At 34.4% G+C, this 18,475-nt stretch overlaps 1 protein-coding gene across 5 annotated transcripts in view; it reads right to left on the reverse strand.

Moving 5' to 3' along the window:
• Positions 1-18,475, reverse strand: part of MYO6 (myosin VI) — a 145,820-nt gene that overhangs the window by 46,432 nt on the left and 80,913 nt on the right. For all 5 annotated transcript variants that reach the window (XR_004300175.1, XM_032409421.1, XM_032409422.1 and 2 more), the window contains exons 10-14: positions 14,333-14,413; positions 11,279-11,459; positions 5,711-5,855; positions 3,175-3,332; positions 1,388-1,479 (exon numbers count right to left, since the gene is read on the reverse strand). Coding sequence is in view for 4 of the 5 variants with exons in the window: in XM_032409421.1 (XP_032265312.1) it covers positions 1,388-1,479; positions 3,175-3,332; positions 5,711-5,855; positions 11,279-11,459; positions 14,333-14,413 (657 nt within the window). In the remaining variant the exon portion in view is untranslated. The remainder of the gene's footprint in view (positions 1-1,387; positions 1,480-3,174; positions 3,333-5,710; positions 5,856-11,278; positions 11,460-14,332; positions 14,414-18,475) is intronic.

Raw genomic sequence — 18,475 nt, forward strand, 5'->3', positions numbered from 1 at the left:
CATTTTAGAAGTCAGTGTCCATTTAAGACCCAATCTGAATTTGAAATCCAAACATTTATTTTAAAGAACTCTTATAAAAATAAACATATATCAAGATACTGTCTCCTTGTCATGTTTCTAGATAAAGCTTGCTGGGCTGGCGTGGAAGGGAAGAATCAGGGCATGTTAAGTGAGAAGCACACATGTACAACTTAAAATAGTAATGGAAGAATTAATGTTTCTGGATAAAACATTTTCAGACTAAATATCTTAATTGATAAGTATTTGGTCTACCTGTTCGTTTATGCCAGAATTGGCTTAAACTATAGTATACAAGTAAAAAGTCTAAAAGGGAAAGTGCTGGGAAACCCATAAAAACAAAAATAAAATAAAAATGTGGGAAAAGATTAATGGAATGGGAAAAGAAAAGAATATTTCACATTTCAAGTCCAGATACAGTGGAAAACAGAACTTGGAAAACAGCAGTACCAACATGAGGAGAATACGGTTTTGGGCCAGCTGCTGGAAGGTGGGTTCAGACCTGCAATAGTCAGTAAACTGCTCTGGTAATCAGTTTCTTCATTTGTAAAATAAAAGGTTGAACTAGATCATTTCTGAGTTCCCTGTAACTCTACTATCTACCTTCAGTAAAACATATTTCAAATAGCTCAAAAAGGAGGGAAAGCCAAAGGTACTGGTAGGAAAATACTGGAGAATTCAAATACAAGGTAAGAATGGTGAGCCTAATCACAAATCAAGTGATCCAAACCTCCTTTTACTTATTCTGGAAAGAATTATAACTTCCCTAGGCTTGGGACTGTGACTGTAGGCCACGCCCACAGCTATTTACTAGGAACAGTGGCATAGGCACACCATTCACACTGGGCAGTGCACACAGTAGCCTGGCAGAGAGCACTGGCCAGAGGCACTCCAGGCCAATGGCCACACTGAATCCCCTGATTTGGTGGCTTTCCTGCGACACAAAGGAAGGGTGAGCAGGTAGCAGAGTGGGTAAAAGCAGAGAGACACAGAGGAAGGCTGGGAGATGCCAATGTCAGGGATGAGAGTAGGAAGTTGTGTGGCAGGGACAGAAGTAGAGGCAACAGACTCAGAAAAAGAAATAAGCAAAATTCCAAGTCTAGCAAAAGTCACTAGTAAGAAGCAATAGATGTTTACTTCTGAGGTGCTTATTAGAATTTTTATTGGGTTCCTAAGCTTTGATGTACAATTAACACTTCTGATGAGCCTGAGCAATAGCTAAGCCACTGGGGGCCTGTCCTAGGCATCTTGATCCCCTGAACCACCTTACACTGTACCCCATCAATCAGGGTAACTGCAGCATGTCTCTGTTCCTTGAAATTAAAATAGCTTAATGCAGTTCTTAAATTTAAATTGTAATGGCAATTACCTCCTTCAGAATCCTTTCATTAAAAAATTGTTGAAGTTTTTCATTGCAATAGTTGATGCAAAACTGTTCAAAACTGTTGTGTTCAAAGTACTCTGTAGACATAAAACCAAAATCAAAAGTCATCATCAGATTAAATTCATATTATAAATTTATCTTAGGATAAAATTTTATTGTATCAATGCTTAATTTAAAATTAGGTAAAAAAAAAATACATCTAATTGTTTTATACTCCCCAAATGCTCTTATTTCAAGACAAATTTTGTCAGGTATTTAGATATTGAAAATACGTGTTTTATTCAATAAAAACAATGTGTATTAAATGAGATAAACATCATACAGTAAAAGATACAAAATGTAAGCCACTTACAACATAATTTTCTTAAGCACAGGTGTTAATAGCAACTAAGTTAACTAAAGAACAAAAATGGCTTAAACGCAAGTGCTTTAGATCTTTCCTGTGTAATCTGTAAAATTATAAAGAACATTATGAATACTCATTCTCGCTCTTTCAAATAAATAAATAAATAAAATCTTTAAAAAAAAAAAACATTATGAATACTAACTCATTTTTTAAACGAAGAGACTGTATTACATTATCTCTAAGTTCCCTGCAGCTCTAAAATGTTATGATTCTGTGTACGTGCCTGTTACACTAAAGCTAGTGCAGACCAGGAAACAAATGTATAAAGATTTTGAAATCTTAAGTCAGTGATGAGTGTTTTTCTACCTTTGAACAAAAGATAATAATTAAAAGTTTTAAAATATATATCACATCAAAACTAAAACTCTACCCCTCCCAAAAAGTAAAAACTCATACCTTCTTCCCCTTGGCAAAAGCAAACAAACTACACAGGAGGAAAACACCACTCCTACACAGCCAGAAGGACACCCACATTGATAAAGCCCAATATAAAAACAGTCAAATTTACTTTGAGATTTTTACAAAACAGTCATTCAAAACAACATGGCACTCAGATGTTAGTGATTCATTTCATTTCTGATTATACAGCCCTGTGGTTGTTCTCAAATATTTATCTTGAATATAAATTAACATATAGTATCTTGAATACATGTATTATGTACTTTATGTACTATACTATGTACTATATCTTTAATATAAATATTTTTTCATTTGGTGGAAATTCACTGGAAATAGCTATCTGTTCATAACTCTAACGATGAATTTCTACACAGAGCCATGAGTTTGGCTTATATGGTAGGTAACTTGTACCCAGCACTACACTATAGTCAGTGGTTTTAATGACTTAATCCTCTTTATTGGTAGCACTCAAGACTTTACCTTTATTCAGTTGCATTCATTTAGGATAGAGACATCCCCTAACAATAATGGTTTCGATCAACATGTGTTTGTTTTCTTTTTTTTTTTTTGAGAGGGGGGAGGGGCACAGGAGGAGGTGGGGGAGAGAGAGAATATCTTAAGCAGGCTCCACGCCTACTACAGAGCCCAATGCGGGGCTTGATCTCATGATCCTGAGAGCATGACCTGAGCCAAAATCAACAGTCGGACACTTAACCAACTAAGCCACCCAGGCACCCCTCAATCAACATGTTTTAATTTCAGCCTTAGTGTGACCAAAATCTATGAGTTTTTCCCTTTTTTAAGCATCAGCTTCCTATTTAAATCATATGAAATGAAATGTAAGTATGGACATATAACTGAAAATACATCAAGTGAAAGGTATTACAAGGGAATTTATATTTTAAATATATGTGAAAAACTGAATAAAAAATACCAAATACAGATTCACAAACAAAACTATACTTACCGAAACCAGCAATATCTAGGACTCCAATAAAATAAGATGATGTTTCAAAAGGAAAACACTGATTTACTCTGTTTACCACATGATCAAAAAGATGGCTATAGACAGTCTTTGCCAAGGCATCACGAGCATTGTTTGCTTGTTCCACTTTCAAGGGTACCCTATAAAACAAGACTATACCAATGAAAATTCTTTACAGTAATAACTGTGAAAATAAAGCCAGATACCAAGATCAAAGTGTATCTAAACACATTCACTGTGAAGAACAAAATAAACAGCTACAAAAGGTCATTTGTGAATAGGCATAGATAAATGGGGCTAAGAAGCATACTAAAAGAACTAAAGAAATTATCTACAATAGATAAAAATGTTTTATTGAGTAAAAGAAGTTTAGGCTCAAAAAACAGTTTAATCTTAATTTATGTTTTACTGTATATGCTGAATATATTAAAAAATTATTCAGAGGAATAATCTTCCTTTTGACTTTCAAAGACTTTCTTTAAATGCAAAAGAAACTCTGTTTAATTCATGATAACTTTATCTTTTTTTAAAGATTTTATTTATTCATTTGAGACACAGAGATACAGAGAGAGAGCATGAGCAGGTGGAGAGGCAGAGGGAGAGGGAGAAGCAGGCTCCCCGCTGAGCCAGGAGCCTGACGCGGGGCTCGATCCCAGGACCCCGGGATCATGACCTGAGCCGAAGGCAGACGCTCAACCATCACCCAGGCACCCCCTGAAGTTGTTTTAAAAATGTGCCAAGGTCCATACCTGATTTTTTTTTTTTTTTAAGATTTTATTTATTTATTTGACAGAAAGAGACACAGCGAGAGAGGGAAACAAGCAGGGGGAGTGGGAGAGGGAGAAGCAGGGTCCCCGCTGAGCAGGGAGCCCAATGCGGGGCTCGATCCCAGGACCCTCGGATCATGACCTGAGCCGAAGGCAGACGCTTTAACCATCTGAGCCACCCAGGCGCCTGATTCAGGTAACTTTAAAGTATGGTACCTTGTTTAACACTGTTTAGGAAGAAATGTTTACATCTTAAAATCTGGACTGTCCAAATCTATTATTTAATACAAGTAACTACACAACAGTTCTACGTGTTGCAGATACAGACACACAGCCTTTTTCCTAAAGAAGATTATAGTCTGATGGAAGAAACTGCCATAAAAGTGAATTTTCAAACAGCGATGCTAAAGGCTATCATAAGGGTAAGTATGAGGCACCATGGGTGCACCAGAAAAAAAAATGTCAAATTTGGAAGTAATCTTAAAAGTCTTTCAGGTCAGGCTGATACTTGAATTCCTTCTAAACTGGTTTTCCAACTTATACTTCCTGCAGCAGAACCCCTTCCTAAAGTGAATCTTCTGTGAGTACTCCATACATAAAACACATAAAAGAACTGCTTTAGAACAAAGGGGAAATAAGGAAATGCTACCTGAAGATCACACGTCTGTGCTTTTACTGGACTTCCCTTGGGCCCCAGAAATACCTCCAAGGAAAAGCAACTGTATGGCACTACTATACATTCTCCTTGCTAAGGTTTACTTTAAAATAATTTAGAATTAGTTTAGCAAAGAATCAGGCTAAACATACCTTGCTAATGTTTCACAAAATGTAAGAGCTACCAAATTTTCTGAGTGGCTAAAAGTTTGTTTTAAATCCTTCTTGGTTTAATTTGTTGAAAATCTTCCTGAAATATGTCACTAGAGCTCACTGACTGCCTTATTTATCAAGGGATAAAGGATCTGACTTTTTCCCCTACAAATGAAGACCTTACAGTGCCTCAGAATGATGGCTGAGTATCAATTTTATTTTATAGTATCAAAAACAGAAGTGCCTAAAGCATAGGATATTGAGCCAAAAGTGTACAGAGACCCAAATACAACCTAGAATTCTTGGTTACAGATTCGAGAAATCTTGGTAGGCTCTTATTTTCTTGTCATTTGCAATTTCCTCTAAATGAAGAATCCAAGAGGTAAGGGGAAATTCCGTTTGCTGAGTGTTTTACTAAAGTGAGTTTTAAGTTTTAGAACATGCCATTTGTAAGGAAAATCACTTTTACAGTAAAATTATCTATTTCCTTCTGAAACTAAATGGTGATGGGTTGTACAACCTTGTAAATATACTTAAAAAATACTAAACTGTACACTTTAGAAGAATGAATTCGATCTCAAAAAAAATCTTGAAAAATTGAAAAAAATTGTTGCCTAAAACAAATATTAACATAACCAACTCATATTTTTTGTAGTTGTACAAAAGTAAACCTCTCTTACTTTATAAACTACAAATCTGTGCCATGCAGCATATCTGTAAGGAACAACTTTAAGAGCTGCGGAAGTCAGCATTTGTTTATGTAGATTACTGCAGTGAGGTGCACAGAATTCTTATCTATCAAGCACATATTTTAGAACATTATAATGAAAAGAATGAATCATACATAAAGATCAACTTTAAATCTCAGTGTTCTCAAAGAAAGATTTTTTCCTTGACAAACCACAAGGCAGGATTTTTACAGAGCAAGGAGTTAAGGAACTTACTTTATAACTGTTCCTTTGGTGCCCCCTGCTGTTGTTAGCATGACTCTTGTAGTTAAACTTACACGAAGATCATCTTGATCCAAACCTAGTAATTCAGCACAATATTCCAACGCCTGAGTAGATTTATTCTTCAGATTACAACCACCTAATGAAAATACATTGAAATTTGAAGTTAAGAGATATTATATAAACCAGATTTTCAAGATCCATTTCTTAGAAGTATACTTCACTTATATAAATCAATGGAATAGACAAGGCTTATTTGTGACTTTTAATTTCACTTCACTTTTTCATCACCCTTGTCAGACACTCATACTGCCAAGGTCAATGGAGACCCTCACTCGAGGCAGTCCATGATATAATCCTTCAGCCCATCAATATTAACCTGCCACTGTTTCATTTTTTTATGACCTGGCATATACTGATAGATTATAATCCTTGTAAATCTCTAGAGAAATATAGAACCTTATCATTAAAATTCATGACTCCTGAAAACCTTAAGGAATAATTTTAATCTCAAATGTTGGCATTTCAGTAGGTCAATGTGGATGTCTGTCAACAAATGAGGTTTTGTTTCTGTGTGTGGTGTGTCTGTGTGCACCCACATATGCATATGTATACGCTCGTGTTGCTTAGGAAAGAGGAAGAGGGTGAGGAGATAACTGCTATTCCTTGTACACCATTTCCATAGATTTCTAGTTATGGAGGATGTTTTAAAAAGTATTATATAGAAAGAAACTATACTGCAATGCTTTAGCCTCTGGGTGATGTGGCTGTAAGACTCATTAGCCGTGTGACCCGGAACAAGTCACTTCTTTCTGTTTCAGTTTCTTCATCCATTTAAAGGATAATAACTGTACTTTCCTAATAAGGCTGTTAAAGAGATTAATGAGGTTACATATGTGAAGTTCTCAAAGTAGTACCTATACGTAGTAAGCACTCTATAAAGGTAAACTATTATTATTTTTATTTATTACTACTAATATTTTAAAAGTAAACATTTTACTAATATTTTTAAGTTTTAAGGTTTATAAATAATTCATCTCAAGACTAATTTCAAAACTACAAAGAATGTGCGAAAATCGTTAAGTTTATCAAAAAAATAAGTTTATCATGACAAATTAGTAAACTATTTAATAGACTGGTCTCAGGAGAAATAGACCATGAGATTCGTAAGACTAAGGGGCTGTGGGGCGCCTGGGTGGCTCAGTTGGTTAAGTGTCTGCCTTCGGCTCAGGTCATGATCCCATGATTCTGTGATCAAACTCTGCAAGGGAATTTGATGAGCAGAGAACCTGCTTCTCCCTCTGCCTCTGTCCCTCCCCCCCTGTTTACATGCAGGAGCTCCGTCAAATAAATAAAATCTTAAAAAAAAAAAAAAAAAAAAAAAGAATAAGGGGTCTCAGGTTAACTCACTGGGAAAAAAACAGCTTTTTCAGCAAATGGCCCGGAGACTGATATCTGCATGCAAAATAATAAAGTTGGACCCCTGCTTCACACCATAAATAAAAATTAACTAAAAAAGAATCAAAGACCTAAATTATGAGCTAAAACTATTAAACTCTTGGAAGAATACAGACAAATCTTCATGATCTTGGACCAGGTAGTGGTTTCTCAGATATGGCACCAAGAGTACAAGCAACAAAAGAAAAATCAGACAAATTAGACTTCAACAAAATGAAAAACTTTAGTGTTTCAAAGAACACGACCCAAAAATTTAAAGGGTAAAGCACAGATTGAGAGAAAATATTTGTAAATTATATATCTGATAAAGAACCTGTATCAAGAATATAGTTTGAAAAAAACTCTTACAACCTGACAATAAAAAGACAACCCAATTAATGGGCAAAGGATAGGAATAGACATTTCTCCAAAAAAGAGATACAAATGGTCAATAAAGACATGAAAAAATGCTCAACTTCATGGGCTTTCAGATAAATGCAAATAAAAACCACAATGAGGTAAAACACTTCAACACACACTAGGATAGCTATAATCACACAGACGGTGTTAGTGAGGATGTGGAGAAACAGGAACCTTCATACATTGTTGATGAGAATGTGAAATGAATACAGCTACTCTGAAAAAGCTGTGTATATCTTTGTAATTATTTTATCAGTAAATTTATTCTACTATAAATGTTTAGAAGACTCCTACTTATACTGAAAAGTTTTTGCATGATAGCATATGCAAAAAATGCATATTGGGACTTCCTATGTTTTTCAAATTCTGCATAACAAAAGTAAATGCTATTTTAACAACAGGGATTTGGGAAGGAAAGAGAGGTGAATGCTGAAGTGATGAAAATGTTCTAAAACCTAATTGCAGTGATGACTGCACAACTATGAGTATATTAAAAACCACTGAACTGTATATTTTAAATGGGTGAATTGAACAGTCTATGAACTGTATTTCAATAAAGCTGCTACCAAAGAAAAAGAACAAGGGGCCAAGAATACTTAGAAGATATACTGAACCTTTAATTCTATGAAAATAAGCTTACTACTGATTTCTAGTTTCTACACACATATACACACAATTATCTAAATTATATAGCTTTCAATAAACTGACCATCAATAATTCATTAATGTTATTTAAACATTTTATTTTGCAAACTTTCTTACACACTTTCAGGAATTACGGAAGGCTAACATAAGAAAACATTTATTTTAAAAGTTTTTAAAAAGGCAAAAAACAATGTAAAATAATGTAAGGTTTTCATGTCACTCCCCTTCCAAAAAAGAACTCTGAACATTCTTTAAATTTGTTGTTAAAATAGCATTTACTTTTGTTATGCAGAATTTGAAAAACATAGGAAGTCCTAATATGCATATGCTATCATGCAAAAACTTTTCAATGTAAGTAGGAGTCTTCTAAACATTTATAGTAGAATAAATGTTCTGATAAAATAATTATAAAAATATCCACAGCTTTTTCAAATTGCGAGGACATGCCAAAATTGAGCTCTCGGGGGGGAAAAAATCAATTCTAACTAGAAAGAAACCATTTGGATCTATAGTAAGGGTCACAGAAAAGATGGAAGAATAATAAAATCTGAGCTATTAAAATAAAAATAACCTAGTTTATTTTATTTTTAAAAAAGATTTATTAAAGAGAGAACGAGCGATGGGGAGAGACAGAGGGGGAGAGAGAGAGAAGCAGACTCCCTGCAGGGAGCCCGACATGGGGCTCAATCCCAGGACTGAAGGCAGACACTTAACCGACTGAGCCACCTGGGCTCCCCAAAATAACCTAGTTTATTAATTTTCTTGATTCATTGCCTCTTTCCAATCTTCTCTGCTCTCTGCTCATTTTCCTTTCAACAGAAGGAATTTTGAGAAGCAAAATAAAAAATAATGTAAATATGTGCTATTTGCCTTTTGACTGTTTAACTGCTTTTCAACTAACTGGATCACATCATATTTATGATCCTCTGTATACATCTACATGCTCTACCACAGGGTAATAATATGAGGTGTGAAAATGCCAACTATCACTTCTAACAACATTTCCAAAGTGGGCCTTAATCTAAACGTTTTTCTGTTACTTAGAACTCCCATATACTCCCTTCGCATAACAGTACTACAGAGCAAATGAGACGTATTCTAACATTCATTACATTTTCAAAATAAGAATTTTAAATCCCTCAAAAAACTAAAATTTTAATGCACACTAAGAACATACCTGATTTTGCTTTTTTACATTTAAACTAGAATTAATCTGTATTTCTGTTTTTAAAAACACAGTGATTACTATGTGCTGGACATTAAGTATTGACATCATTTAATATTTAACTCATTTATTCCCCTATACAACATGAGGCAGGGACTGTTATTATCCCCAGTTTACAGGTTAGGAAACTGAGACACACAGAGAGGTGAAGTTCCTGGCCCAAGGCCACACAAGCAGGTAATACTCTTGTGATGAACACTCTGGCTCAAGAGCATGCACTCTTAAACACTACACTGTGCTGCATCTGAGGTTACTGACCGCACAGCATCACAGGATGTTAAACCTGAAAGTCATTAAGACTGTCTATTTCACTCAGCTTATTCACAGATCAGGACTCTCATTGAGGTTCAGTGACTGGGGGCAATTTGGGACAATTATCACAAGTCCCTGAGTTAGTCAAACATGGGGAGAACCCAGCTCTCACATCTACAACTTCATTAGTAAATGTATTACTTCTGCACGGGTTCCACTTCCATAAAATATAGATAATACCCCCTACCTCATTATCTTTATGAAGTTTAGATTATAATTATGTTGTTTTTGATGAAACACAGCATATGAAGGGTCCTGCACATAGCAGACAACATTTTTTAAATGTTCTTTTTCTCTTCCTCTTGTGCTCCTTCCTTATATGCATACATACTATTGCTAGGTACTATATTTTTTTTTAAAGATTTTATTTATTTATTTATTTGAGAGAGAGAGAGAGAGAGAGAGAAACAGCATGAGAGGGGAGGGGGTCAGAGGGAGAAGCAGGCTCCCTGCTCAGCCAGGAGCCCGATGTGGGACTCGATCCCAGGACTCCGGGATCATGACCTGAGCCGAAGGCAGTCGCTTAACCAACTGAGCCACCCAGGCGCCCGCTAGGTACTATACTTTAAAAAGCACTTCTAATGGACTGTTTCTTCATTATTTTACAAATGAAAAAAGCAAGGGTCAGAGAGCTTCTGGGATCTGACACTAATGCCCATGTTATTGACTACTATATTCAATGGTGCTTTCGATTTTTTTTAACTCATTCTTAGTATAAAATATTTTAATAATGTATTTATGCAGGAGTCGACAATCTTCTTAAGTGTCAGATTTTAGGCTTTGCTGGCCATATAGTTTCTGTCACAACTACTAACCTCTGTCGCTATAGCATGAAAGCTGACACAGAAAAGACATAAATGAATGGGTGTGGCTTTGTTCCAACAACATGTTATTTACAGAAACAGGCAGCTGGTCAAATTTGGCCATGGGCCATAGTTTTCCAACCCCTGTAATTCATGGATCAAACTTAAGATTATACAAAAAGTCTTACCACTTATATAGAGACTAAAACACTAAAGTTGAAAAGTTACTATCATACAGGCATTAAATGCTCTTTTTCAGTATGTATAAAGTATAACCAATTTTCTTTTCCAAATAATAAAGTATATGGGCTTGTACATATTCAATTGCCCTAATTAACTGATCCAAGTTTATATCAATGAATCAGAAAAATGTCAGAATACCTTAATAGATGGTAGAGAATTATTCTGTGCACCTACTGCAAAAGTATAATTATCAGTTAAAAATTTTAACTAAATATGACCCTGATAGTCACCGTTATTTATCCTTCATAAAATGAGTTTATTCCCCATCAGTATCACTGATTTGTTCAAAACAGAGCTCATAATGACTAATGAAGCAACCTTCATTTCCAAGATTCACCATGTAACACAATATATTCTAGAAATTGCAGGGTATTAAAAACCTGTACACAGATTGGATTTACGTATGATAAAGAAATGACAGAACTTCTAATTTTATTCCTCTTTAAAACAAAACAAAACAACCACAAACAAAAAAACCTGAAGTGTTGCCGGCTTCCTCAAAATCAATATTTCCAAGGTGCAGGACACCAGCTACTACCCGGAACAGATCAAGCTTTTCTTCATCATCCAAACCAATCTTTTTCATGGCTATGCACATTCTAATAAAATCTCCATGGTCATCTAACAGAGGATCTTTCAAGGAACCTGCCTTAAGATACTACAAAACAAGAAGACATCAATTAATTGTTCTTTGTCATTATTTAAGTATATTAAAACCACTACACAAGGTCTATTAACGCACTATATGACATGCAAAAATAAAATATGTCAATGGGAAAACTTTACTATTCTAACAATTCAAAAACTAAATGAGCAAAGTGTACACAGGATCTCTCTGTATTACTTCTTTCAACTGCCTGTGACTCTACAATTATCACAATAAAAATCAGTCAAAAATGAAATGAGATGCTTTCCAATTAAATTACAATTTTAATTCTAATGCATTATAATGCTAGGATATGTGAGATTAAAATCTAAATGAAAAGAAGAGAGTATCAGTGGTTGAAACAAATCAACATGAATCCACAGATCAAAAAGAACTAAGGTGAAAAATTATAATAAAAATTCAAACCTAACACTTAGCATTATACTCTTTTAGGTTAATTCCATCAACTGCACCAATATTCAGCAATAATAAATTGTAGACTAATGACAATTTTCACGGCCAGAGAATTGTTTTTAGATTTTCCTGTATAGTCATATGAGGTAAAATGTATTAGTAAGCATTTGTGCTTACTCAGAATTTATGCAATGACTCACATTTCAGAAAAAATAAAGAGAAAATTTGTTTTCTCTCCTAAAAGAATTTACATTCTAAAGTATTCATTTGTTAGAACCTATTAAAAAGCTCAGAAAAAGGAATAAGAAAGTTAGGTCTGCAGAAACCTTAGAAGTAGAAAAATAAAAGTTAGTGAACACAGAAAGACTGGACTAGGAATTTTCCAGAACTTGACAATGAATAGGTAAAATAAACATTAGGTAACACAGCACCAGAATTAATTGCCCATTAAAGACACCTCTGGGGGATTTTTTTTTCCTCCCAGTTGCCAATTGCTTCCCAGCTAAAGTTGTGATTATCTTTCACAAAATTCTTTAAAATGCTTAATTATGCTCGGGTGAAATTTCTGGAAAATGTCTAGTAAAGAAATTTAATTTTATTCTTAAAAGAAGCAAAGGAAATTATCACATGCAGCCAAAGTTAACAGAAAACATAGATCATGCAGAATTTTTAGTCTTGCAATTGAATGGCTATTTCATTTAAAGACTTTCCAATCAAATGTTAAGAATATATTGCTATTATGGCAGACTAAAAATACTGCATTCTCCTAAAAACTGCACACAGCTGAGACACTCAGATGGAACTAAGCAAAGGATTCTAATTAGTCAAAATGATCACCTCATCCTCCTGATATAGAAGACATAAAAAGTAATTTAAACATATTAATCCATTATTCACTTATATATTTTTATATATACACTTAATAATATGAATAAATCACCTCAGAAAGTATGCTGCTCTAGAATCACAAGGAGTACATTTTCTTCTTAGCAGAATACAAAGAGTACATGTTACTCTTTGGAGAGTAAAATCCAGTTTTCCTCCCTCTTTACAGAGTTTTTTCCATGTCAAAGATCAAATTTAGATATATATCTTTTCCTTGAGGACAGCTGCACTACCCCACTAGGTAATGTTTCTATTATCTTAGTGGAAAGAATAAAATTTTTGTATTTTGACGATGTCTCATAAAAATAAAGGTTATCATGACAAAGGAAGATACCATAATAAATATTAAAGTCACTTCTTAAAGTTCCAACCATGAATATCACATAAACTAAAGTTTACAATTTATAATTCAGACATTTATGTCTAAAATGATAAACGCTGGGGCACCTGGGTGGCTCAGATGGTTGAGTATCTGACTCTTGATTTCGGCACAGGTCATCATCTCAGGGCTGTGAGATCAAGCCCCACGGCAGGCTGCCACGCTCAGTGGGGAGTCGGCTTAAGATTTTTTTCTCTCCCTCTCCCTTCCCCTCTACCCCTCCCTCCACTCTATGCTCACTCTCTCTCTCAAATAAATAAAATCTTTTAAAAATAAATAAAAATAAAATGATAAATGTCAACTTAAACAAAAATTAACTGTCCTCATCTGCTTAGAATTTGAAATGATGGTAATTTTTATTTGCTTTCTCTGTTCTTTTCTAGGAACATTAGAGACATAATTCATCTCACTCATTTCGAAAGGAGTCAAAAGCATCTGATTCACACATTTAAAACTGAGTATAATAAAAACTGTACAAGTAAACACTCAATATAAAACTTAAAGAGAAAATGAACTAGTCCCTATAATTAATCCTGACTCAGTATTTAATAATTTAACCTCCTTGAGTAGATACAACTTAATACCACTTATTACTTGAACATTACATATTAAAATTTATAAGAGTTATTGATTTTTAGATTAAGGATTTAATGTTTTAAAAATAATAGTATAAATACATCTAATTACCCTTAGAAATATAATAATTTAGTAAAACCTATGTATAAGACTTTCCATAGTATATTACAGAAATATGTTTTAGAGAGAAATACAACAATACATAAGCATTAGTTCACAAGAATGCTTACCCTATTTACTATGTACTTCAAAGCTTACTTCAGCCTTAGGGTAGAAAATAAATTATGGACATGTTCTATACTTAATCTCAAGTGGGTAATATAAGAGTAAGTTAAAAATGTTAGCAAAGGATAATTCTTAGGCAATTTTAATACCCTCATGTGGAAGAAAAAAAACAGGAGGAGAGCAGTACATTGAGGCCTAACCAAGAAGAACCAAAACTTGTAGATTCTGTAGATACTAAGAGAGGCATAAAGTACTACACTGTGAGAGAGACTTGGATGAGCATTTTGTTTTTAAAGTATAAGCCTAAAAGTAAGAAATATTATTTGGGCTCCAAAATAAAAAATGTATCTTTTGGTATGATTTTTTTGTATTAAAGATTTTAATTTAAAAAAATAGTCTACTATACCTCAGGACTTTTTCGGTTCTGTAAAATCTGTTTGTCAGTTTCTTTGTTAGCAAAGTATCTAGTGCAGCCTCGGTTTAAATACTAGGAAAAAGAAATATAAATATAATAAATACAAGCCACATGAAAATAATACAGAAGAAAACACAATTTATCAAACAGTGGTAACCAAAAAGAATTTTTAAATATAACTTGAATATCATTTAATCTCTCAATTACAACTGATAACTCGTATATATTATAAACATTTTACTCCTACTAACCAAACCAAGGATGTTGAAAATCCTAATTTCTGAAAGCAGATTAAATTAAATGATTAACATAAAAATCAATACCATAAAGCTTTCCTTTTTTTTTTTTAAGATTTATTTATTTATTTATTTGACAAAGAGAGAGAGAACAGGAACACAAGCAGGGGAGTGGGAGAGGGAGAAGCAGGCCTCCCACCGAGCCGAGAGCCCGATGTGGGGCTCGATCCCAGGACCCTGGGATCATGACCTGAGCTGAAGGCAGACGCTTAACGACTGAGCCACCCAGGTGCCCCAAGCTTTCCCATTCTTAAAGGGCAGCAATTTTAAATCTCAATGTCAAATATCTTCTTAAAAATATAGTTCATAAAATAAGTCTACAGATATAATGAAAATCACCTTCTACTAAATACGTAGTCTCAAATAAGGACCTACACATGTGGTTTAATATGTCAAGTAATATTTTTAATGCTGAATAACAGAATAATATCCCTAAGCTTCTTAATTTCTGATTTTTAAAATCAGCTCTTCAAAACATGCCTTTCATATTTACTGACAGTTAACACTGACCATACATAAATTACAATACTTGCTTTATGAACTTTCATAGGTATCCAAATAACAATTTCAGCTTTTATCTCAATGATTTACTTTGCTGCCCAGAAGCCTTTTAAAGACTAAGCACTTTCAAAACATAGAACAAGGGAAGCAGTTGAGAAGAAAATAATTAATTAGTCCCAAAGAGAATCTATTACCCACATTTAAGGGCAGGGGGCGGTAATCAGGAAGTACACAAGAAAAAGGCTGGAAAATGTTTTTAAACATCTCAGCTTCTCTTGAATCAGGTCACTATGATCCCACTGTACCATGGCATGAATTCCAAGATTAAATACACCACACATCATATAGATGCTATGAAAAAATATATAATACATTTTGAATGATTTGGGAATAAATTAATATTTCAGATGCTCAATACATTTATTTGTGTACCTCCATTACAATGAAATATTTAAATAGATAAAACCAGAAAATGATATACAATGAGTTGTTCTTTCTACCTTAGAATCTTTAGGAAAAAAAAATAGAAGAGGGGGGAATAATATTGGTAAGCAATTTCAATTGATTATTTCAAAAAAGAGCTATTTTATATAGTAAGATAATAGTAGCTTAATCATATAGAGCCAAAACAAATGTTTTCTTTGCTAGCAAGGGTTTTATCTCCCCAACCCCAAATGCTTTATCAAATACTTGGCTTTTGGATAGCTAAATGTAGTATTAAAACCTACCACTTGTTTTTTCCAATTTTCCTGTAACTAGAAAACTGTAACTTCCCTTGCTATCCATTCTCATTCTACCCAAGCTTTACTTCTATTCAAGGATCTTTGCATGACTATAACGAATGCTCATAAAACATATGCAAAAATATTTGAGTATTTGAATAATGCAACCTTTTAAACCTTTTATTTTCTAAAACACATGACTAGTTAATACAAATGTTTTCAAATAGATGTATCCCTACAATTCTTTATGTACTATTTTGGACAGAATAGTGACAAAAAAATTTTTTGGAAGTGTTCAACACTACTCTGGAATTCTTTGTCTTTATGACCTTACCTATGAGTTGTAACTGGAGGCCTAAACTAAACTACAGAAAAACCTGATAAATTATCAACACACTTTCAAGTCACTTGAAGGCAGAATCATTTAGGGGAAGGGACATAGCGGTATGCATATGCATGCATGAGAGGAATAACGAAGACAGCAGATATATCTGGGTGAAAGATAATATGGTTCCTCTAGTCTCCTCCTAACCACTATAAGAACTCTAGTAAGAAAAGAAATCATAGCTCCCAGCAGTTCATACTACAGAGGCAGGTAATTCTGTGACCTAATAAAGAATTTCAGTACCTTCCTAGGATGCCTGCCATTGTGTCAGGAAAGGCTATACATTCTGAGACACACAAAAAATATGCTCCCAAGCCTCCAAACAGAAAGAAATGCTAAATTAAGACAAGAATAGTCACATTACTTTATCATTAACTCAGAGCCAACAAAGTCACATCATCATTATTAAATTTCATACGATTCATAGTAACATACTCCTTTTCTAAAAATCATTGTAGAGAAATCTACTTTCATGAAGATAATGTAGGCAACTAACTTCAAATTCCAATTAATTTGATGACTTCTAGAGAAGGTGGGACATTGTGGAAGTATATAAATAGATGCAGTTATAAAGCATTTTAAAACAGCAGTTTTAGGGGCATCTGGGTGGCTCAGTCGGTTAAGCATCTGCCTTCAGCTCAGGTCATGATTCAGGGTCCTGGGATTGAGCCCCACATCGGGCTCCCTGCTCAGTGGGGAGCCTGATTCTCCCTCTCCCCCTGCTCATGTGCTCTCTCTCTCTCACTCATTCTCTCAAATAAATAAATAAAATCTTTAAAAAATTTTTTTTAAAAACTGTAGTTTTAAATTTTCCAAATACATATTAAAAGAAACTGATTGAAGTAATAAAAGCTGAATTGCAAACATACATACACACACACACAGAACAATAATTAAATATAATGTGTCACAATTCTCATGTGGAGGACTCCTGCCCAAAGAGGATTATCAGAATCACCTGGAGAACTTTATTCAAACTGCGTTCCTTACCCATTCCCATAATTCCCAAATATTCCTCACAGGGACACTGTTTCCTAGCTGCAAATTTATAAATCATGCTAACCATTCCCAGTCTGACCACTTCTTGAAATTCTATTGGCTTGTGATTCTCGGCACACCTGATTTTCCTTGTGTTTATCACACAATTCCACTTGTGCTTTCTTGGGCAACTCTTCACCACTCATACTCTTCAACTCCAGAGTCTGGATCCTGGCACATGCTTTTCTACACTGCACAATCTCTCTGGATGATCTCATCTACTCACGGTCATAGTTTTAACTACAACCAGAGTACTGACATCTCCCAAACCTACCACTACAGCACCAACAATAATCTTCAGATTAGTATACCCAACCATCTTCTAATCCTCTCCCCTAAGATGCTCCATAGGTTCCAAAAGCAAACTCAACCTATATGCCACAAATCTTCCATCTGGCCCTCGTGTGGTATTTACATCCACCCTGTTACCCTACTCAAATTTGGAAAATTATTCCAGACTTCTCCATCTCTCTACCATACTCAGTCTCCAGGTCCTATCAATTTTACCTTCTAATATGTAACCAAATTCAGGCATTAAGTAACTTACTTCAACAATAGCCATAGGTTTCCAACCAATTTACCCATAGTTGCACTTTCTATCCATTCCCTACCCTACCCCCCTTCAAGACACCCTCCATTTTAAAGCCAGAGGTAAGCACAGACTTACTCTTTAAGCTGTTTCTTGCTTTTCTTTGTTCATCTTTTTGCATCTACTAGGAATATTCTTTGCATCTTTCTTTCTCTGGTTAACACTTGAAAATCCTTCAGGATTCTGATCAAACATCAGTTGTTCCTTGAAGTTTTTCCAAAATCCCCAGCATCCTATGCATATCTATGCATTTCTTAATCTTTCAACCTATCAGTCAGGCTGTGTGTGTGTGTGTGTGTGTGTGTGTGTGTGTGTTTCCCACCATATTCTAAGTTGCTCATGAGCAGGAATTGCTCACCTTTTTCACCTAGGTACAATGCCTGGTACCAAAAGGGCAAGCAATAAATATTTACTGTTGAATTAAGGAAGACAATCATGTGTCCTTCATTAATTCAGTGGTGAAATCTCTTTTTTTTTAACAAATAAGTCGAAGATAATTTTAAAGCTAGCATTTCAGAACTATTATAAATTTCTTATTGAGTTTAAATTGATAAGTGGTTTCCTATCTATCCTTTTATCTTTCTGATTACATATCTCCTCATA

The sequence above is a fragment of the Phoca vitulina genome, unplaced genomic scaffold, assembly GCF_004348235.1.
Source record: "Phoca vitulina isolate PV1807 unplaced genomic scaffold, GSC_HSeal_1.0 scaffold11, whole genome shotgun sequence".
In the NCBI taxonomy this organism is placed as follows: domain Eukaryota; kingdom Metazoa; phylum Chordata; class Mammalia; order Carnivora; family Phocidae; genus Phoca; species Phoca vitulina.